This window comes from Alosa alosa, chromosome 9 (assembly GCF_017589495.1).
Source record: "Alosa alosa isolate M-15738 ecotype Scorff River chromosome 9, AALO_Geno_1.1, whole genome shotgun sequence".
Lineage (NCBI taxonomy): Eukaryota > Metazoa > Chordata > Actinopteri > Clupeiformes > Clupeidae > Alosa > Alosa alosa.
Window position 1 is genome coordinate 20,621,379 of NC_063197.1, and position 22,628 is coordinate 20,644,006.

Here is a 22,628-nt window from a genome sequence, read left to right on the forward strand (position 1 = left end):
GCAGCATTGACGGTCTTGAACATATTCCGATTGGGGGAGGAATCATTTTCCGGTTTCAATTTCACAATGCTACTTCAAAATAAGAGTTTCCCTGAATTGCTCGATAGCCTGGCTCATACCATAAATCCGTAGGAAACTTTGAATATGAAATGTTTATAATAACAATCTAGTTGCCCTTTCGAGCAATAGAACGAGCCAGTTGGGCAGTTGGGTCCATGGCTGGAATAACGAAAGCAATGTCGAGTAAGTGAAATCAAAACACTGCTTGGGATGACGTTCTGTTGTTGATGGAACACACAAACAAGTCAACAACAAGAGTAAAACTGTCTTTGCAAAAACGTGTAGGCTAATGATTATCAGTTCGACACATTTCAATATCTAATTGCCATTCGAGGATAATAGCATGTTATTTGGCAAATTCTGCATTCCCTTGTCTCAGTCTCATCTGTCATTGTAGTCCTTTTGTTTGATTTTGTCTGTGCACGTATGTTTGCACTTTGCAGAGTTTCGTTTAGCGGTTGTGCAGCTCCATGTGTCAAAGGTCAAGGCAGACAACTTGAGCAGAGCAAAGAGGCTGATCCAAGAAGCTTCTGGTCAGGGAGCAAAGGTGGTGGTTTTACCTGTAAGTGTCACGATTGGTCATTTCAGTTGTATTCTTATATTCTGATTGATATCACACATGTATATATAATTACATGTAATTATAAGGCCATAATTAATAATTAAGTTTGGTCTCATTCTAGTTTCATTCATAGGAGTGTTTTAACTCTCCGTATGGGACCGGTTTCTTCCCGGAGTATGCTGAGAAGATCCCAGGAGAATCCACACAGGTTCTGTCAGAAGCAGCCAAGGAGAATAAGGTTTTCCTTGTTGGAGGTAGAAAATCAGACATGGTGGTGGGCAATAGACGCAGAAGTAACCTATGAATTCACATGGTATCATGTAATTGTAATTATTTACATTGAGTGTGTGTGTGTGTTTCTCAAGGGTCTATTCCTGAGGAGGACCAGGGTAAACTGTACAACACTTGCTCGGTCTTTGGCCCTGATGGAAATCTGCTGCTGAAACACAGAAAGGTTAAGAGATACTATCTAGTATCACAATACAGAGTGCTCCCTCCAGTATTCTGAATATTTCTGTGGTCTGAACTAACAAGTACACTTTCAGACAGTATTGCACAAGTTACAATTCTTCTCTGGTTTAATTAATCCTGCAGATTCATCTTTTTGATATTGACGTTCCAGGGAAGATCCGTTTCCAGGAGTCTGAGACCCTTAGCCCTGGCAGTAGTCTGTCTATGTTTGACACACGTGAGTCTCTTAAAATACCTTTTTATATTTGAATCAACTATGAAGTCTAGTAAAATCAACATGTTTTTCTTTCTCATTTGTGTAACTGTCTCCAGCGTTCTGTAAGGTTGGCGTTGGGATCTGCTATGACATGCGCTTTGCAGAGCTTGCTCAGATCTACGCTAAAAAAGGTCAGAGGAATTCTCACTAGACAATGATGATTGTGGTTAGGATTATCAGCAAGCAGGATTTTGTTTCCTTTTCCTGCATGTTTCAGTGTCATTACTCTTTGTACCAGGTTGTCAGCTGCTGGTATACCCTGGAGCTTTTAACATGACCACTGGGCCGGCCCATTGGGAATTGCTGCAGAGAGGGAGGTCAGTTCATCAATCATTCCCCAGCAACATTTATATGTGACACATTTATTTTGTGAACATCCTCATCTTTTTTGCACTCTTGTGTTGCCAGGGCAGTGGATAACCAGGTGTATGTGGCCACGGCCTCCCCAGCCAGAGACGAGACCGCCTCATATGTCGCCTGGGGACACAGCACTGTCGTCAGTCCCTGGTCAGCAATGATTGATGCATTGGTGGTTGTGTGTCATGTTTATACTGAAGTGCTGCTGGTTTCATATGTACCATATTTGCTACTTGTGTGATTGTTCTAAGCATGTTTTTGATGCAGTAGAATCACGCCTCACTAGCCATGCACTGCCCACATTAAATATTTATACCATGGATATTTCAAGAGTGTGTGTGTGCGTGCATGCATGTATTTGTGTGTGTTGTGTGTGTGTGTGTGTGTGTGTGTGTGTGTGTGTGTGTATGTGTGCATGCTCACATGTGTATGGGCCCTAGATGTATGTTTCAATTTTACCACAAAATACACATGCAGCTGTGTGCTTGCTGGAGTGTAACTGTTTTTTCCCTTTACAGGGGAGAAGTGATTACAAAGGCTGGGGCCACAGAAGAAGTCGTTTATGCTGATATTGGTGAGCTGCTACTAAAATCACTAGAGACCCACATTGGTCACAGGGTTGATTACAAATGCAAAACTCAAACCACCTCAATGTAATAAAAAAATAACACCAGGAGTCATAAACAATATTGCTAAAAGCAATAATAAACATGGTAATACAAATACAGTAGTTTAGTTTAGCATGTGTGTATTTTTTTATTATATATTTATTTAGTGTAAATGGTGTAAATTGCATGCCCTGCATATAGGTCTTGTTGGTTTGCTAGTGCATCTCTCATTCTCTTGTCTGTCTCTGTCTGTCCTGATCAGATCTCCAGTATCTGGCTGATATCCGTCAGCAGATTCCCATCACAATGCAGAAACGGACTGATTTGTACAGCGTAAACACTGTCCAAGATGGCTGAAGAGTCTTGCACCAACAATCATTATCCCATACAAGTTGGAGTTACTGTTCATGTGCACCTTCAAAGACTGATGCAACTGTGGTAATTGATAGTATGCAACTCAGTCCATTTCAGACATTATACTTGAATGAATAATATGGAATGAAATGAGTGATAGTGCCTTTAATGTTGAGCACATGATGTACTTTGTTTTCAATTGAATCCATGTATAACAGTGGTAATGTCTTATAGCAGGAGGGATGCAACAGAGTTTGTGCTAATCACTGCTGGTATTGTTTAATAAAACCATGCTTTGATTATGGCAAAGAAGAGCTTAGGAACACCAAGAACCATGATTCTGCAGACCTAAAAGTTAAACAAGAAATTATTTCTTTGCTTGACTGAAATTATTTTATTTTTTACCCTTAAAGAGAACGTGACCAAGCTGTTTATAAAATGTGGTAACGCGTGAATGAACTCATTTCAACTGTTTATAGTTATCAGCTATGTACAGATACATCAGCTTTCCTGTAGGTCAACAAATACTTACTTACTAGGCGTTTCCACATCATCATACAGCAAACCTGTGAACCACTATGGTAAACCAGAGCTGTTGTTATCTTGGTAGTGTCCATTTACAGAGGAATGGCACTTGTTTATGAAAAGGAGGTATTTGGTGAAATTCTGGCACCCTGTCTAGTACTTTTGTTCGAGCCTGTTGAACGCCAACGCAAAGACTCCTCCCTGCTTCCTAGACTCAGAAACACTTACCTCACCTAAGCCCTTACCTACCAGTCCTCCTACTGGTAACCCTCAGTTGGGGAGGCCCCTGCAGATATCTACATATCATATGGGTTGCATATAGCTATCCTTGGTCCAAGCACTCCTGAGAAAAGTCAGTGTCATTGTGATGCTGCTGATAGAGTGAATCGGGTGTGTTCAGCTGAACAAGAGTGCCTCTGACAAGATCAGTCAGATATGCAAAACAGGGAAAGATGGGAAACATACAGGCATGGTGTGGGGTCTGCAGCTCCTCTTTTGACATTCTCCAGCCATGTTAGGATGGATATCTGGTATCTTTGCACAAAAAAGATGAGTCCGGGTTAGTCCTCAGACAACAGTGTCTGTCAGAGAGTCCAGATGCTCCATGTCCATGGTGATATCTGTGTCTTCAGTGTCGGAGTCATCTAAAGACACACATATTCATCAAATTATACAGTAATGATGACCTGCAAATGTCACTCCGAAGCAGCCCAACCCTTGCATGTGAGGTTCCAATAGGAAAAATATATGTAGAACAGGTTGTGCTCAGATGCACGTGACATAATTTTGCGTAACATGTCCCCATGAAGTCGCATGGAAATGTATGGAAATTGTCGCTGCGGTGAACAGTATGTAAATCAACAGTCACATACGTCAATAGAATTATGAAAGCATTTATATGTTAACTGAGAGCTTGTAGAATTGGCTGTGAGCCATACCTTCATGTAGGCGTGGCCTCCGTCTCTCGCGGTCCCACTTGACCTGGAAGACTATGCCCATAGCCACCAGGAGGCTCACGATGATAATCACCACTGTGCTGAAGACCAACATGGCCTCAGACGCCCGAGCCACCACCGGACTGAACTGCTTCTCCTCAGGCCCTGAAAGTGAATCCAAATCATGTCAATCTGAATAAGAATCAAATGTACCGTACATCTGAATTAAATCACACCGTACATCATTGAGTGCCAAAAACCTAATATTACGTTTTTCCTTCCCATGCGTTGAGTGGCAAAAACTTAATATTACGTTTTTAGCTTTTTTTTTTAATTACGAAACTAGACACTCTAACACACTTTATATGTGATTTTGGGAACTCTGTGATGAATGGAAATGAAATATATGACAATTGAAAACTCATGAAAACGCACAATCTGGACATTTTATCATAACTCAGTTGCCGCTTTGGGTCATGGGCGGATTATGAACCTTCGGGCCCCTGGGCCCAGATGTATTAAGGGCCCCCTTACTAATACTAAATTTAATCAGATTCATAGCCTACATCCTGATTTGTTGATATTGAGGCAATGGCTTGGGCTTCAGGGCCCCCTGACCCCCTGGGCCTGGGCCCAGTAGGCCCGTGCAGTAATCCATCTCTGCTTTGGGTCGAATCAGTGACGCATGTACGTCAGGTGAGAAGCCCCTGGCTGCAGCTTGCAGATAGGGGCTGGGCTCAATGTGGGGCAGAGACTGAGACTAGACTTTTTGCAGGTTGGGATGTCTGAAATGCATTGATAATGTTATTGCCATAGGCCTCTGTTTATGCAGACTGGATGTAATGATCTTTATAGCGTAGCCTACTTAGATTACCCAAGAAACGCCGATGGTGTACAGATTCTAGAAGGCTAGGGGGTTAAGGTACATGATTAACGTGGGCAGTAGTTCAAGGAGGATACGCTTTTATAGTGAAGCATTGTTCCTTGAGAAAAATTTAACTCCGAGTCCGGATAAATAAGACACAGAGAGGACGGGGAATGACGAGCCCAATGACGAGCTGATTTTGGGCTGAGAGCTCAACGTTGCGCTCCGCCTCACATTGAGCCCAGCCCCGATCTGCAAGCTGCAGCCAGGGGTACTTGGGTCAGGTCAAAACCAGGCCATTTTCGTGGGTCTATCACTAGGTGGCAGTCTCGCCAGGTCTCACTGATCACTTCCCGGAAAGTTTACAGGTAACACATCATATTTCATGAAAGACGTTATAACAGCGATTTTGAGAAAACTAGCCACTGTTTAGCTTGGGATTTCTCAGGAACAGAGGCGTGTAGAAATACACGGTTTGCACCCACTGAGAGCTTAAAGTCTCACCTTTTAAACGAGCCATTGTATGTGTTCATAGCTATAACACAGAATATGCTGTGGCTGTACAAAAATAATCAACAATGGTCAAGCTTCCGAAAACAGCTTGGCATTCAATGAGTTAATGAAACAGGTAGGGCTTTGCACAGAGAAACAGAGTACATGTGTTCTGCATGTGTATATTTCCATACTGACAGTGAGCTATTTTGATCCATGATTACATTTTCATGAAGGCTTCTAAAACGAATAAGGTGTATCAAATGCTTTGCATATCATCTAGTCATACAGCATACTCACAGTATATGGTGCTAAAGGTCTCATTGAGTATGCGATTTTCAACAGTGCATGTCACAGGGATGTGTTTAGCGTTGCTAACAGTCATGACGCTGGTTATGTTGTAGAGCTCAGAGTCTTGGAGAGGCTGTGCATATGCCTTCACTGAGCCCGACGGAGGTTGGTCTGTGGAGTTGATGAGCCAGTGGAGGGCAGCTTGGGGATAGCCACCTCTGCTGTGGCACACAAACTGGGTTTGGTGCTCCACGTTTGTTTCTCCCCGCTGGATAACTGGGAAACTGAAATGAGCTGTAGGGAGTTGAAAAAAACATTATCTCAACATCCCCTTGTAAATCCACACAAAATAATATTTTTTTTCTTTCTTTTTGTTGTCTGCTTTAAAACAAGAAATAGGACAATACGTCTATTGGAATACTGTTTAAAAAGTATTTTTAGTGCTCATATTGTTGAAGATTCACCACACAGGTTTTTTTGAGGAGTTTGTTCTTGTTTGTTTTAACATTGTACTTCTGAGTAATCAGTACTTCATTGTATGGCTAATGTCTAAGACACTTTGTATACCCTGTTTGTAAAATGTTAAGATAAAGTAAAAAAAAACTTTCTTTTAAAAAGGTAAATATAAATCTCCCACATAAACTTACCTCCTACTTTGAGACATACTGTACAGAGGACTGAACTTGTCTCTTCATCATCGAATGAGATGTGAAGGCTGTAGGTTTTTGCATCCATGGGAACAATGCCTGTCAGTGTCATGGAGAAGTCACCCGTCTGAGGGCACAGGGAAGGCATTAGGACCCTACTGGACTCCAACAACGATACATTGAGTATCTCTTCTCCCTGTCTCCACATGGCTCTGAGCATTTCCTCTGTCTCACTCCTCCACCATGCTGAGATGTTGGCAGAGAGAAGGCTCTGAGTTCCATTATAAATGCACGGCAAGATGGCAGACTCCCCAATCACTCCAACAGAGCACTCGTCTTCTATAACAAAGTAGGGATTTCAGGATACATTTAGCAACTCTTTATTCAAACCTGCATAATTATTACCCAATATATATTTATATTGTTTTATATTGTATATCATACCTTCAGATGAGCTTTGCTTGACAAGCCCCAAAAGTAGTACGGCAAACCATCTTGGTGTCATTGCCGGGAAGTTGTAGTTGAGTTACACATCAAGGTGACTGGGAAAATCCACTAGGGAACAACAGGATATCCAGAATAAATCCAACCTATGGAAAGAGACCAACAATTGGTTGTTCCTCAGTTGTGTCTGACACATTGCCCTATTTTGTGAAATGGCCTTTTTCCTGACGGTGTGGAGAAGTGCCTATGAACAGGTTACTGTTGTCTGACGCGTGGAGAAAATGCTGCTCAGGGTGACAGCCAATGCAGAAGGAATCTAAAAGTAAGGAGGACCTCTGTTGAGGCTTGTCTTACCTTTTACTCCGCCCCTGTTCTCAGCTGTGGCACTAACCCCTTGTTTCAAGAATGACAGGTTAGTCTAACATGCATAGAATCCTCCATTTAATCACCCCAATTACAAAATGAGTAACTATGAGTAACTTTCCGACGTTATCCGTTCCACAGCCTGAAGGCCCTTGTTCTGTGTAAAACTTTCCTGTTCTATCACATTTGACTGGCAAATACTGTCAGTCATTCTTTTCCCGGACACCTGCTGCCAATGCAATCAAAGTTACCTTCTGTGTTAGTGGTCACAGTTGGTGCAAGGGTGTGGCTCTCAGGGCTGGAAGTGGAACAGGTCGGGAATCCTCCCACCTGAAGGCTTTGTCATCACTGTCTCATTTGCTTAGGTGCCAGAGCTGCAAAACACAACCAACCAGGTGGTGACCTCAATATTTCCCTACCATTGTTTATCATGTGTCAGCATACACAAAGAGACTATCAAAAAAAACCTGTCAGACCATTAACTTCTGTTTCTGAAATGGCATTTCTGATATAGTGTTGGATGTGTTAACATGTAACAGGAACCTGCACACCCGCCTGAGCCTTACCTCTGTTGATTTTTTTTAACCTACAGTTCCACTAAAATTGATATACAGAAATGCCCTTAGCTTGTTGCACATGAGTATGGCTATCATTTCAATATTTCCCCATAAACCCCCTCCACCTCTAACTGTTGTTATTATTCCTTTAACATGCCCTTGCCAAAGAAAAAGGTGACCTCATTTCAGTTTCTACTGTGTGTTTCTACATTACACCATATCATACCTGTCAACATTTAGCTTTCCAAAAACGGGAGATTTTTTTCGGGGGGGTGGGGCGGGGGGTGGTCAGTGTTTATACCGGATCTGTGTTTGCATATTTAATACGTTTCATACACGTGTTTCAACACTGCATTTCGGTCGTTGCTTTTACCTTACCATTACCTTACGCATGCCAGTTATGTATCCACCAGCTGCCTGCCTGCAGCCTACTTCCAAAACTCCAAAGCTGCTTGCTATCAGATTTGGTTCCGAGAAAACAAGTTCAGTGTATCAACAAGACTCAATAACAGTTTATGTGATGTGTTAATCAATTAAATTCCCAACAATTTCACAACAGCTAGTTCTGGAGTAGGCCATTCATCTAGCCCGCTTGCTTACGACAAGACTCAGGCTGAGCAGTTGGCACCTTTTTTGGGATGCTGGGTTGGACCCCATTTTACTCAGTGGCTGGGTTGAAAACAACCCAGTTTGGGTATTAAGTAGTATTAAACAATTCATATAAAACACAGATCCAGTTGAATCAGGTTAACATTGGAATGGAACACCTTTATTAAAATATTTATATTCACTTGAATTTTGTTTTGGTCAAGTCATTACTGAATAATGGAAAATAATATTGTTAGCTTTTGTCTGTCCAGACCAGCAGTGGACAGTAGAGCCTACACTGCTTACTTCACCCCTAAGTAGCTAAACAGTTAGTTATAGAAACTACTTTCCCTAGCTAAGAAAGTACTTAGCCCTCTGAACAATTTCATGTGTAATTCAACTTGATTTGCATTTCGATGAAAATTCTGAAATGTATATCATTTTTCCTTCACTAGTCTTTTGAATTATGGAGAATGTCTTACAGGCATTGGATCCAAAGCTTTGTATCATTTGTGGGAAACATTTTGAAAAGGGCAAGAAAAAAGATCCCTATGTCCAAAACCCCACAGTAGAAGGCCTCCAACGCATATACCCTTGCTCAGCAGAGAGAGATGGTGATGTCCATAAAACTCTGGCTCCATATACATATATTTCCTCCAAAAGTTGCATATCATGTATCATGTAGAGCGAACTACTGCAGTAAGACAAAAATCAGTGAGCAGCAGCAAGTTGCAAATGTTGAGAGTGAGAGCACATCTGCACCAAGAAGGCTGAGTATCAAATACTGAGAGTTTCAAATACTGAGAGATTGTTTCATTTGTGGGAAGGCCAGCTCTAGATCAGACAGCCACCTCCGACAGCCATTTCGACTGGTACAGGGGCAATGTAAATTATAGGCCAAGTATACTTGCGTACACAAGGAATTTGGTCTCTGCATTTATCCCATCCGTGAATTAGTGAACACACAGAGCACACAGTGAACACAATTACAGTAGGTGAAGCACACACTAACCCGGAGCAGTGAGCTGCCTTATTACAGTGGCGCTCGGGGAGCAGTGAGGGGTTAGATGCCTTGCTCAAGGGCACCATGGATGTGGGCATGGGAGAGCAGTGCTCAACCACTTCCCCACCTTTTTCCCTTCTGGGTCAGGGATTGAACCGGTAACTCTTCGGTTACAAGCCCGAACCCCTAACCAGTAGGCCAAGGCTGTCCCCAGTACCAGAGACAAGGTCCTTCGGGCAGCTTCTGAAAGGCTTGATGAAGATGTACATTCAAATTCTTTCATGCCCAGATTTCTTTGCATATGATGCCAAATACCATAAAATGTGCCTTGCACACTACATCTCTAAACGAAATATAACAGCAGCCATAGAAAAGAATCAAAAAAGCAGACCAATGTCTATAACAAAGGATTTATTAAGCTCACTGAAGACATTGATAAAACAGTATTGTCCAAAGATATAAAAGTGAGATCTCAATTCTTTGACTGAAAGCTATGACAACATACTAATGACCATTGCTGAGCAAGAAAGTGTGTCTATATTTCAACACAAGAAATATAGATCCTGGAAACTTTTTTTTTTTCAAATTTGTTTTTTATTATTTTCTTGAAATGGCAGTACATGATGTAAGATGGATACAGTAAGATGAATACAGGTTTACAAGTTCAACCGAGAACCCACCTCCCCCCACCCCTACCCAGACAGCAATCCTAAAATAAAGACTAAGTCAAAATCTAACATAGACACAAGTAAAAAGACCAAAAACGGTTGAAATAAACCAAAACAAACACAGAAAAAAGAAATGGGGGGGTATCTCTGGATTCCTAGATTGAAGATACATGTGTGCAATAGGCAAAGGGTGTGTGAGCGGGGGTGCCAAGAGAGTCAGACTTGGGAATCTAGTAGGGGTATAAGTTCTGTGGAATGAAGAGAGGAGAAGAGAGATATAAAAGGATCCCAAATGGAATGGAACTGCGTTGTCCTATTTAGTCTAGTATACCTAATTTTCTCCAGGTGGATGCGGTTCATTAGGTCTCTCATCCAGTGTACATAAGAGGGTGGCTGTGGAGATTTCCACCTCATAAGGATGGATCTTTTGGCAATTAGAGTGGCAAAGGCTAGGGCATCTTTCTGGCATTTTGAAAGAGTGACTATAGTAGGCGGGAGGCTAAGGAGGGCGACAGAGGGGGTGGGGTCAAGGACAGTTTCAAGCTTTAGGGCATTTGAAATAAAGCTGAATATGGACTTCCAGAATGTTATTAATTCTGGGCATTGCCAAAACATGTGCATCAGTGTAGCTGGGGCTTGTCTGCATCTACAGTATCACATGTAGAGTCAATGTCAGGTTTTATCTTAGAGAGTTTGGCATTAGTCCAATAAACTCTGTGAATAAATTTAAGTTGGATGAGGCTGTGGCGTGCACAGATGGAAGAGGTGTGGATTCTGTTTAGAACTTCAGTCCAGTCCTCATCATCAAGTTCATAGCCCAAGTCTATCTCCCATTGTCGTCGCACTGACAATCTTCTGAAGATGCCAATTCTGTAACGCGTGCATATAAGGAGGAAATTACTCCTTTTTTGTGGGGATTCGTTTGCAGTATTCTATGAAGAGGTGTCTCCGTAGGGATAGCTGGAAATTCTTTAAAGTTCTTTCGCACAAAATCCCGAATCTGAAACTATCTAAAAAGGTGAGATTTAGGAAGCTGATAGTTTTGGGATAGTTAAGAGAAAGAGGCAAATACTTTGTCTATAGATCTTTAAATACCACAATGCCTCTCTTGCGCCAAACCTCAAATGTTTTGTCCTGTAAGGATGGGGGAAAGGCTGGGTTGTTATTACAGGGAGATAATATAGAAAAAGTCTGAATTCCATAACTACGTTTAAACTGTTTCCAAATTCTCAATGATTGGCTGAGATCCTGGAAACTAAAGGAAAAGCTGATACAGCATTACAAAGACAGGCTTGCATTTGTTCCACGTCCAAGACAGTCAGATCTGATCTGCTCAGATAGTATGACCATATTGTGCACTGAGGGAAGCTGCTAAACTCACAGAAATAACAGTAGACTGAGACTACGCTTCCACAGACAAGTCAGAGTCTTTCCGAAATCCAAATATTACACAGGGCTGCAGACATATTGAGGAAACGCATGGATCAGGTAGAGCATTACAGTGAGTAATATGTCAGCAGTGACTGTCTATTATGTTTCCAATGCAGCAAGTATGTACCCAACATCCTGTATGACTTTGTGAACTGGTGTGTTGATTAACATGCCCACAGAAATTTCCAAACATGTGGTGATGACCCAGCTTCAAAGGAGAATCTGTGTGTTGTCATGATCTCATTGAACAGAGCTGTCACATCCATACGCCAATCACACTGGGACTTCCCATTTTGATACATCATGAGTTTGGTAGTAAGACAGTCATCAATGAGCTCAGTGCAATAGGACACTGTGTTTCCTATACAGAAGTTAGGCACTTCTCACATCTGTTGCAGCAGACCAGATATCAAGGACAGAGAGTGGTGTCTACATCCCAACTGGCCCCACTGGAGTTGCTGAACATGGAATTTGTGATGCAGCCATCAGCAACTTTGACCAAAATGAAGACACCCTAGATGTGAAGCGTAAAAGAATAGACAAAATGTACCTGTAAAGTTTATCTCCATCCATTCATATCAATCGTGTTTAAGGTGGTGAGGGAACTCTGAACCTGAGGGAACCTGTGATAGGCATTTATCTGCTGTGGAGACTTGGCCTCTTCGGAACACAACAGACGTCGCTCTTGGGTGCTCCTTGTTGGTGCCCCCCACCCAATCCCAATCCTCCCCCACCTTTTTTATGCAGCCCTTGCCACTTAATCTACTAAACCCCTCTTCTACTGCACTTCTTATCAGCCCTACTCAGCCTTCTTGGTGCAGATGTGCTCTCACTCTCAACATTTGCAACTTGCTGCTGCTCACTGATTTTTGTTTTACTGCAGTAGTTCGCTATACATGATATGAAACTTTGATTTTGGAGAACATATCATCTGTATATGGAGCCAGAGTTTTATGGACATCACCATCTCTCTCTCTGCTGAGCAAGGGTAAGTATGCGTTGGAGGCCTTCTACTGTGGGGTTTTGGACATAGGGATCTTTTTTCTTGCCCTTTTCCAAATGTTTCTCACAAGCTTTGGATCCAGTGTCTGTAAGACATTCTCTATAATGCAAGAGACTAGTGAAACGGAAAAATTTCACAATTTTCATTGAAATGCAAATCAAGTTGAATTACACATGCAACATTAGTCAGAGGGCTAAGTGCTTTCTTAGCTAGGGAAAGTATGTTCTTTAACTAATTGTTTAGCTACTTAGGGGTGAAGTAAGCAGTGTAGGCTCTACTGTCCACTGCTGGTCTGTACAGACAAAAGCTAACAATATTATTTTCCATTATTCAGTAATGACTTGACCAAAACAAAATTCAAGTGAATGTAAATATTTTAATAAAGGTGTTCCATTCCAGTGTTAACCTGATTCAATTGGATCTGTGTTTCACATGAAATGTATCATTATTAAATGTAAATATAGATCAGCACTTGCCTTGCAGTATCAATGAATTTATCAACATTCTTCTCACCACTGATAATGTGATTTGGACTTGAGACTGTATTTTGCTAGTGTTCTGTTTTCTTTCATTTTGGACACCTCATACATTGAGTGACAGAACACCCTAACTTGTCATACTATATTTACATATTTGGTATTGTCAGTACAACCCCACATTTCCCATAAGCCATCATATGTGTTGCTATGATAATCCCTGGTAAAGCAGCTACAAAGTAAATGAAAACATTCTGCATAGATATTCATTTTTTGCATGTCCGCTTATTTTAGGTGTATGTTTACATGTCTCCATTCATTCCATACATCAAGATATTCACATCCAGTCTTTTCTAGTAGGTAAAGCAACTTCCTGACTATAAACATGCCAAGTTTCAAAGCTCTCAGAGCTTGTGTGATTGATCTGCACTAGTTTATATGCCTTAACTCCCATACGGACAGGCTATATTTTAGTCCTTTTTTGGTTTTGGGGTGTATAACAATATCTGTTAATTTACCAATCTTAGCAGTAAAATATTTTTAGCTACGAATCCATTTCATATATGGGAGACCTTAGAGATAAGGAAAAACATTGTTGCGTTTAGTTCTACCTCCGTATCTCAAAAATGTGGGGCCATTGTCACTAGCCTATAATGCAGACGGTTCATAGCGAGCAGCAAAATACAGCAAAACTTGACTAACCTTGTGTCCACGGGAGGGAGCTATTCTTTTTAAAAAGCGCAAAGCTGTTTCCGGAAGTAACCACTGATGAAGCGACTTGTGTTTCCAGAATGTCGACTTGACGTAGCAGGGATTCGAAGAATGTCTTTTGCGTTTGCATTAACAATGCGCAGTCTACATAACACCTATGCCTATGTTCTCTTTTAGGTCCGATGAACGGCTGCATACGATGTATTGTATTGTAAACTAGGTTACATGTTGTAGCACATCAGGAATCAGCTTGTAAAATGCAGCACGTGCTTACTGCTCCATGAGATCCACCTGAACTGTCAAAATAAGTAGGCTAGTCTAGTCTATGAGTGACCATGAGCGTCCTCGCTAATTGTTGTAAGAGGGGACTATGGGGATATAGCTGGACTTTGAAGTTGTGCCATTGGGAAAATGGACATTTGGGGAACCTGCGGCGATTATCAATTCAAATAAGTCATGCAAACAAACTAAAGTTACCAGGTTATTCAGGTCAGATAGTCACTTATCCACTGCATGCAAGTTTTAAGTCCGGCTTAAATTCCAGCAGTTTGTCCACTACATGTTGCGCGTTTATAAGCAATAGAAACACGACAGAGCACTCCAACGCAGAAGATGACGATACAGAAGGTGGCGAAGATGTCATCGGAGACAGCGAAGTTGATGAACTTTTTCACCAGTTTGTGCCAACAGCTATTGGGGATGGAGACCACAGAGTATTCATAGTGCATCCTGATGTAAAGTGGGGGAGTAAAAAGCAGTATCTGACCACAGGTGAGCAGACATGACAACTTCTAAATGTCAATCATCACTCATATATGTACAATGAAATTCATGACCCTACATGTTCATCTGTTATTATTATCCCTTAAAATGTATCAAAGCTGAGCTCCAAATGGCAGAGGCAGTTGGTCTGGTCCAGACACTGCAAAACTGGACAGTGGTTGACAAGGTCATCATGTCTACTAAGACACCAGAGAAAAGGAAGATATTTGGCAAAGGCAACTTTCAAACCCTTACAGGTTTGTTGTGTTTGAATTGATTTTGAATGTCACCTTGCTGTCATGCTTCTTACAGACATCACACAAAATGTGAAAGTGTTGTTTTATTTGGGTGATCATAAGTCTGCTGCATTCTTCTCCTATCACTACCAACAACTGAACATGCTAAATCTAGCATTTACCACTTGACTCTCCCCCAGATGCTAGTAGTAGTCTAAATTGCTGCACTGTCCTTGTCGCATTATACCTTGATTGTCTCCCCTTTTGTAACTCACTTTGAATAAAAGCAACAGCGAAATGACTAAATGTAAATGTAAATTCCTTCACTTTCCTTCAGAAAAAATAAAAGGAAGACTCCAGGGATCACCGCTGTGTTTGTGAATGTAGAACGCCTGTCTCCACCAGCTGAAGTGAGTTTGCAGATCAATTATCCTTTCCTGTCAAAGCTGTATGGTGTCATGATTTTAATCTCACTGTCTCATCACCGTAGAGGGAACTACAGGAGGCTTGGGGGGTGAAGGTCTTCGATAGATATACAGTAGTACTACATATTTTCCGCCGCAATGCTCGCACCAAAGAAGCAAAACTTCAAATCTCCCTGGCAGAAATTCCACTTTTAAGGTAAACTGGATTTCAGTTGAAGAAATCACAGTGCTTTTTCCATTTTCTACCAATCAATCAATCAATCAAAGTGTATTTGTATAGCACTTTACAACAACCAGTAAGTGTCCAAAGTGCTTCACATCAGAGACTAAGAATAAGCAGATCTTGAAACCTACCTTTCATTATGGTTTTATATTAAACATCATAATACAAAGTTAGTTTGTAGGAAAAACAAATGGAATTTGATTAGGGACTGAAGTATTATTGTTAATATTTCATTTTGTAGGTCACGTTTAAAGAATGAAGTGGCGAACCTCGACCAGCAAGGTGGAGGCTCAAGATACATCATGGGGTCTGGTATGATTGCAGTATCCACACACCCAATATTAGTTTGAGTTCCTGTACTTTGGCTATTTTATAGTACAGGACAAATCCCTGATAAATCTTCTGTTCAGGTGAGACAGCCATGGAGGTGCAGCAGAGGCTTCTGAAAGAAAGAGAGCTGAAGATCCAAGCGACTCTTGAACGTCTGAGACGCAAAAGACACCTGCTCCGCTCTCAGCGCAAAAACAAAGACTTCCCCACTGTATCCGTCATGGGCTATACCAACTGTGGTAAGCCACTGAAGAATATGCAGTCTCTCCAGCTAGGCCTTTATGCATCATACTACCTGTTAGTTACCCAAAATGAAATCTGTGCTGAAATCTATTCTGTGTGACCAGTGCGGGTGTGGTGGAGTAGCAGTTGCATTGCCACCTGAAAATCTATTGGCCTGCGTTCATTTCCCAATTCTGTCTGGGAAATATCAAACATCTTTACCTTTTTACCAGGCAAAACCACTCTCATCAAAGCCCTGACGGGCGATGCTGGCCTGCAGCCCAAAGACCAGCTCTTTGCCACTCTGGATGTCACAGTTCACGCCGGGGAGTTGCCCAGTCACATGACCGTCCTGTACGTTGACACCATTGGTTTCCTGTCCCAGCTTCCCCATCAGCTCATCGACTCCTTCTCTGCTACTCTGGAGGACGTGACCCACTCGGTTCGTACCTCTAGTTTTTCCCAAAGGCTAATTACTGTGTAATACAACTAAACAGGCTCTATTAACAGACCAAAACAAACACTTACCCTTTGCTCAGGCATTTTATGATGTCTAAATTGCTTCATATAAAATTGCTTCATATGAAGTCATTTCATTTTTAAGACCTGGGTGATTTTATGTAAAAAAAACAGCTATTTCTAGAGCTGTACAGTCTTAACCTGAAACAACGAAACGTACAGTTAGCTGCTTAAAACCCAACTCTGAGATGGAGCATTTCTAATCAGTAAAGGAATGACATGTTACATCATGAAAGACAATTAAGCACACACATACAGTGTGTACACTATGTCTCTCTCTCTCTCTCTCTCTCTCTCTCTCTCTCTCAGTTGATTCTCTGCTCACCCTCTAAAGGACCTCATTATTCATGTGCGAGACATCAGCCACCCAGAGACAGTGTCCCAGAAGGTGAACGTCTTAAACGTCCTTAAGAACCTGCAGATCCCTGACAGACTCATGAACACAATCATAGAGGTCCACAACAAGGTGGATCTCATCAGCGAGTAAGACCTTATGTGCATTCCATCACCATGGTCACGGAGTCATTGTCTCCTAGTCAATGTCATTGCCAATGTATGGTAATGACTTGTGCCTGCCAACTCTATATTGTCCCCCAGGTATGATCCCACAGAACCTGACTGCTTGCCAATTTCAGCACTGAAAGAACTCGGCTTGGAGGATCTGAGACAGAAGGTGGAGGAAGGAATAATGAAATCCACAGGGAAACAAATCCTGTCCCTTAAAGTGGACCTTAGCAGCCCTCAGCTGGGGTAAGTGAATGTTCTAGAAACAGAAATGCACAATCTGACTATAACCTAATGATTAACATGTTACGCAGCCACATGTGATATCAAGTTGTTATGTGTTTATGTGTGTGTATAGATGGCTCTACAAAGAGGCCACAGTGCAGGAAGTGGAAGCTGGGGGAGACGACTGCATGGCCACTGTCAAGGTCATCATCAGCGCCGCCGCATATGGTCGCTACAGGAAGCTGTTCCAGAACACTTGACAGCAGGACAGGTTGTCCTTGTGTTCCAGCTGCACCCAGACTGCCTCGGGAGGCACGTCTACTCGGCCCTGCTCTCAAACTTCTCCTATCTGCTGCTCATACCTGTGGTGGACTCAAGAATCTTATCAGCCAAGGGAATGAGGAAGAAGACCGAAATAGAAAGTGGACATAAAAAGTGTATTGCTTGTGGAAATGTAACAGTAAAGTGACTAATGGGGAACACAATCATTCTGACAGGACTTTTCTTTTGGCCGTTCACTTGTCATTATGTAGCAGGCAATGAATGTGTCGTACATCTTCAGGCGTATCACACTGCAGTCCAGTCTTCCCTTTGAAACAATAGCTCATGATACCACAGAGTGTCCCGTTTGGCCAAGGTGTCAAACTAACCACATTCAAATGACCATATGAATGCATCATGATACTCAAAATGTATTGTAAAAAGCGTGTGTAAAAAAGGTTCATGAATAAAAAAAATATTGTGTTAGATATTGCACTGTGATAATTGATATGGAGCTCAGGTAGTTCCTTCTTTGGGAGGTATGACGTCAAAATCCTTGTTCTCAGCCAGGCCTCTCAGTCTCCGTGGCTCTGGGATGCTGGGATCAGTTTTTTGTTCAGAGCAATAATCAGGTGGCAGAAGGGAATGAGGCCCACGAAGTCTCCAGCGATGATGTTGAGGCAGCTGTGGCCTGGGCCGGGCCTCTGCTCCTTCAGCCACTGCCTCACGCCGTCCCAGTTCTCCACGCTCAGCGAGCGCAGCGATTCATGGGGGTGAGAGGCAATGAAACAGCGGCCTGCCGTTAGGTTTAGGCCAGCCACAAAGAACCCATCTGCACAGGAGACACAATAAGGCCAAGATGTTGAGGGAATGTTTACAATAGAGTGGTAGAAATCATGTGCTGTAAGTTAATGTATGTTATGTATGTTGTCTAGGACTGACAGACTGAGAAGAAGCTTTATATATACTGTGTGTATAATATATATTCATTTGCTTATTTTTTTCCCCTTTGCACAGCATGGAATGGATGCAAGTTGCAACCCTCCATTTCACTGCATTTGTACTTATACAACCATGCATGTGACAAATAATGACTATTAGTTGATGTCAGGTATATTTAGACAGCCTAAAGAGCTTGTAGGATGCATTGAGTTTTTTTTAGTCATGTTTTCTATTATTTATATTCAATACATCATATCATTGTTTGAAATATCCTTAATTTGGATGTCTAATGTCCTCTCTCACCTGGGCGACCCTCTGACTTCTGCCACTCTAGGTAGTCGATCAGGCCCTCTGCTGTCGGCTTGTTCGCCCACAGATAAGGAATAGCAGGCCAGAGCTCGTTATGCCGCGCAGCTGTCTGGTCATCATAGGACAGAACCACCTGGTACCTAAGGCTCCACAGATGCCGCAGGGTCACAACAGCCTCCTGGTGAAACAGGTTGACGTCAGACACCGACAGAAACACTGCGGCCATGTGTGTTTAAAATAAGGTGGCAAATTATTCATCATTCAGACAGTTAATAATTACATCCAGCCAAACCCAGATAAATACACAGTTGCAGAAGACATTCTTGATATTGTATGTGTGCCTTTGCCCACTATCTCACTCACCGTGTGTGGACAGAGTTTTGAGGCAAATGTTCTCCTAAGAGAGTAAATAAACGCTTCGTGGAGTTTCTCACTGAGCCCTTGAAAGTTCCTGCAGGCTAAGATGACGATTTCCTTTGGATGTGAGTCAAGCCAACTTGCAATTTTCTGTAGAGTCTCCTAGAAGACAATTGTTTAAGTCAGGCTTACATTCTCTTTGTTATGGTAAAGGTTAAGAATAGTGTTCCATTAATTCTCTGACAAAACAGGTAATTCCTCTTACCAGAACTGTTACGTGTGTGTATATGACATGTGTGAAGTACAGCTCATCTGACTTGTCATTAGGTTTGTGGGCTATCCTTAGATCAAAGTAGCGGATGCCTGCTTGGAGTTGTTCGACAATGTCTTTTTCCTGTTTGTATAACATTGGTGAGGAATTACCAAAATTACAAAATAGGAGACATTGTGTGTGTAAAACAATATTTCAGTAGAAATGTAGTAAGTACTTTACAGGACATAAGGCCTACAGCACCCTGGACAACACTGAAACAGCACTTCCCAAACTGTGTCTGATACTTGGAACTCCAATGACTATCTCATTATTGTGCAGTGCCCTTGTACTGACCTGTCTTAATGCCCATGTTATGTAGGCTTATGCTATGCTGAAAATAATATTTTCATGTAGACATCTCATATGCATTCAGCACTGATGTCCAAATGTACATAAGCCCCCAACATGCAGGTGCGGCCTGTGGATGTTCCAGAATTTCCTTTATCTGTAGACTGCCCAAATGAAGTATGCAGAGATATTCTTGCTCTGTGGCTCTCAAAGCAAACACCATGTCGTGAGATGACAAATAATTGTCTAAAAAACACATCACTAAAGTCTGTTAAGATTCCACACCCCTCTTTACAATGTCTTAAAAGATATGCAACCTTTAGCACCCTGCACACCAGAAACGAATGCCTGTATTAGTGAGAACTGAGATTTAACTGTTACATTGACCCCTTTGAAAAGCTGTTAAAATCCCTCATGTTTTTGTCCCAATTTTCCTTACGCCTGCTAGTGATATTATGATGAGATATGATCAAGATTATATCCCAAAAGTAGTTCCATGTCTTAGTCTCCTCTAATTGATTAATAGCTATCCTGACCTTCAATAAGTAAGGATAGGCTACATAGTTTGTCATTACTAAACTTTAGTAAATATCAAAATTGTTATTGCTGCAGTTATAACAGTGTTTATCATAGCTTACTTGAGGCTTGTAACTTTAAGATAGCACATGTAGCCTAATGTCCTTGCCTGTGTTGTAGCCCATCTGTAAATTACAGGTCGTGTTAAACAATAGAAGAGACCATCCAGAATCCTAAAGGCGTCCGACTCCGATCTAACCAAAGGTGAGGTAATATCCAGACAATAACTCATGGTGTCATGACTGCCTGTAGAGACACAGAAGTCACACTACATCAGTCAACCGTTTTAAGGAGGAAGGTAAAGATGTCTGGATTTGGCAAAGTTACGAATTTCGTATCATTCCCTACCTGGGATGGCGAGATTTGACAGGGGAATGTCCCACAGCTCTTCGGACAAAGCAGACATCCAGTTCCCATAGTCAGAATCACTTTCGGTTAAATCCATCCTTTACCAACGCGAGAGAAGAGCTTATGCGAATTGTTTACAAAAAGTTCCAGTGTTCAGGATCTCATTAAACTATCACAGTTTAATGGACGACCCAGGCTACAACTTGACTTAATTTAAATTAATCAAATCATCTTTGTCGTTGAGTGCTGTCTCAGAGCTGTGGGCTGTCTTGCAGTGTTAAAAACTGAGCGTGCATAAAAATGCTACAGTAGCCTATCACAAGCTGTAACTGTGACACCAGATCATTTCCTGGTTCTTGTCATTTTACTATACCCCTGACAGGAGGGTTTAAAAGTACCTAACTACATCACCAAAATGTAAATGTCATGCTACTCACGTTTGTTATCAATCATTCATTCATGGTAAAAAGACAGCTATCCTCTATCAGTTGATTAAAGTAACTCGAGTCAGCAGTGCTGACAGTGCGTGATCAGACAGGTCGCAAACGTGACGTCATGCTTAAGACTTCTGTCCATAGGCTATTTTGCCAATTCAATGGGATCCAATCCTGTTAGTCCCTATCTACTTCTACCTGTGATAAAACTAAAAATGCGTTCTCTGAAAGAAAGACAGCTGGTCACCTAACAATAGCTAATTTGATCAGACTATGTTGTAATCATTTGCTTTTTCAAGTATTTTCCAACAATACCCATCAGGCCAACATGAGGTCACAGAGAATTGAGAATGCTGAGAATTGAGGTTTGTCAGCATTCCTGTAGCCTGTCACAATTTATCCTAACTCATTTTACCCTCTCAACAAGGGTAGATATTTAAAGCTCTCGTCCAACTAACTGCCATCATTTTTTGGGAACTTATCATATTGTATCATGAGAAAATGTCTGCGGTGAGAGGCTAGAGCCTTCTTCCTCTTTTGTAAAACAAACTGAGAAAAATGTTGAGCTTGATGAGCAAGACAAACTGAGAAGTTGAACTGAGTTATTGAATGCCCCCCATCTGGCAGAGCAGTTCCATTGTCTGTGAGAATGTTTTCATTTTGGGATCACTTCAATCTGCCTCCCAGTGTTGCTATGTTGTGTAAAGCCAACCCAGCAGTGGACATATTTGTTGTCAGAGATTATTTTCCAAACAGCAGGACACCAGGGGATTGTGTAGTTTTGCTGTATGAACATTACGATAACCACAACAATCCTCTGTCCTCCATGAACTTGTGCCTGGCCCACTGGTCTTCCTCTGATGGGAATGTGGAATGCCCTCCTCAGTCTTTGTCTTTCCTTCTCTGTTTCTCTCTCACTCTTTCTCTCTCTTTCTGTGTCTGCCATCACATACATTTCTGGTTAGGTTTCATTTTTAGAGCTAAAAACCAACAGAGAGAGTGGTGGTGGTGGTGGGGGGGTGGGTTGTTTACTCATGTCCCTGGTCACTGATCACTAACATGAACATCGTACACCATGTAACAACTCTTGACTTGACATTAAACTTTAGACATGGTGCTCTGGATATCTAAATCTGAGGTCAATGCATTTTGAATGACACATATTTTAAGCAATAAAGTGAACTTGTTTTGATATACCATTGTGTGTGGTGATTAGGGTTGCGAAGGGGAGGAAAATTTCTGGTAAATTTCCGGAAACTTTCCGGAAGTTAAGCTGGGGAATTTTGGAAATATTCCAAATTGAAACTTTCATGGAATTAAAGGAAATTATGGTAATTAATGGGAATTTACAGGAATTAACTGGGAATTTTTGGTAATTCCTACTGTTTCATATACAGACATTAAAATGTTGTTTCGTAATAAGCAATATGATTTGTTTGTTCGTATTTTCGCTTAGCTTAGCATACAAAGCTAGCTACCATGCTAGCGGGAATCCCATTCTCTGCCTATGGTTTCCTTTATGTCTAGCCTATGCTGATTGCTGTGTGCATGGGATTGATGTATGTGCAGTGTAGAAATTTGACTGAAATTGCATTAAATCAGGTTGTTTTAACTAATATTATGCTGCAAGATGGGGTTTTGTCCACTGCATTTAAGTTCCCTGTTATAGACTAACTTGCTAGATTAA

General features: G+C 41.6%; 4 protein-coding genes across 6 annotated transcripts; 2 read left to right on the forward strand and 2 right to left on the reverse strand.

Moving 5' to 3' along the window:
* Positions 1-134: 134 nt before the first annotated feature.
* nit2 (nitrilase family, member 2) lies at positions 135-2,982 on the forward strand. Its single transcript, XM_048251491.1, has 10 exons — positions 135-243; positions 504-622; positions 756-876; positions 988-1,076; positions 1,217-1,310; positions 1,406-1,480; positions 1,588-1,666; positions 1,758-1,856; positions 2,225-2,280; positions 2,577-2,982. Exons 1-10 carry the CDS (start codon positions 216-218, stop codon positions 2,669-2,671), a joined length of 855 nt encoding a protein of 284 aa, XP_048107448.1. The 5' UTR covers positions 135-215; the 3' UTR covers positions 2,672-2,982.
* LOC125300020 (ICOS ligand-like) lies at positions 2,818-7,481 on the reverse strand. Of its 3 annotated transcripts, XM_048251489.1 has the most exons (6): positions 7,222-7,481; positions 6,868-7,013; positions 6,424-6,762; positions 5,786-6,070; positions 4,132-4,293; positions 2,818-3,837 (listed from the first exon to the last, which is right to left on the reverse strand). In XM_048251489.1, exons 2-6 carry the CDS (start codon positions 6,926-6,928, stop codon positions 3,761-3,763), a joined length of 924 nt encoding a protein of 307 aa, XP_048107446.1. In that variant the 5' UTR covers positions 6,929-7,013; positions 7,222-7,481; the 3' UTR covers positions 2,818-3,760. The 3 variants fall into 3 exon arrangements, with proteins under 3 accessions (XP_048107446.1, XP_048107447.1, XP_048107445.1); XM_048251490.1 differs by lacking the exon at positions 7,222-7,481 and having other exon boundaries at positions 6,424-6,759; positions 6,868-7,166; XM_048251488.1 differs by lacking the exon at positions 7,222-7,481 and having other exon boundaries at positions 6,868-7,166.
* A 7,519-nt stretch (positions 7,482-15,000) lies between these two features.
* On the forward strand, positions 15,001-17,598 carry gtpbp6 (GTP binding protein 6 (putative); the record flags this gene model as incomplete). Its single annotated transcript, XM_048252081.1, has 8 exons — positions 15,001-15,075; positions 15,156-15,286; positions 15,555-15,625; positions 15,724-15,882; positions 16,099-16,307; positions 16,719-16,867; positions 16,982-17,134; positions 17,247-17,598. Coding segments are annotated over 8 exons (1,074 nt in total), but the record flags the coding sequence as incomplete, so codon positions are not given.
* Positions 17,530-21,034, reverse strand: si:dkey-66a8.7 (PI-PLC X domain-containing protein 1). Its single transcript, XM_048253360.1, has 7 exons — positions 20,945-21,034; positions 20,508-20,605; positions 20,269-20,405; positions 19,248-19,376; positions 18,989-19,144; positions 18,620-18,803; positions 17,530-18,206 (listed from the first exon to the last, which is right to left on the reverse strand). Exons 2-7 carry the CDS (start codon positions 20,602-20,604, stop codon positions 17,950-17,952), a joined length of 960 nt encoding a protein of 319 aa, XP_048109317.1. The 5' UTR covers position 20,605; positions 20,945-21,034; the 3' UTR covers positions 17,530-17,949.
* Between the last annotated feature and the right edge of the window lie 1,594 nt (positions 21,035-22,628).

Excerpts from the sequence above, each read along its gene's own strand:
- si:dkey-66a8.7 (XM_048253360.1), bottom strand. The coding sequence starts at position 20,604 with ATGGATTTAACCGAAAGTGATTCTGACTATGGGAACTGGATGTCTGCT. Across the intron at positions 20,406-20,507 it reads GTCAAATCTCGCCATCCCAG|GCAGTCATGACACCATGAGT; the intron begins GTAGGGAATGAT and ends GTGTCTCTACAG. Across the intron at positions 19,145-19,247 it reads ACACACACGTAACAGTTCTG|GAGACTCTACAGAAAATTGC; the intron begins GTAAGAGGAATT and ends ATTGTCTTCTAG.
- LOC125300020 (XM_048251489.1), bottom strand. The coding sequence starts at position 6,928 with ATGACACCAAGATGGTTTGCCGTACTACTTTTGGGGCTTGTCAAGCAA. Across the intron at positions 6,763-6,867 it reads CAAGCAAAGCTCATCTGAAG|AAGACGAGTGCTCTGTTGGA; the intron begins GTATGATATACA and ends ACTTTGTTATAG. Across the intron at positions 4,294-5,785 it reads GACCTTTAGCACCATATACT|GGCCTGAGGAGAAGCAGTTC; the intron begins GTGAGTATGCTG and ends ATTCACTTTCAG.
- nit2 (XM_048251491.1), top strand. The coding sequence starts at position 216 with ATGGCTGGAATAACGAAAGCAATGTCGA. Across the intron at positions 244-503 it reads AATAACGAAAGCAATGTCGA|AGTTTCGTTTAGCGGTTGTG; the intron begins GTAAGTGAAATC and ends TGCACTTTGCAG. Across the intron at positions 1,857-2,224 it reads AGCACTGTCGTCAGTCCCTG|GGGAGAAGTGATTACAAAGG; the intron begins GTCAGCAATGAT and ends TTCCCTTTACAG.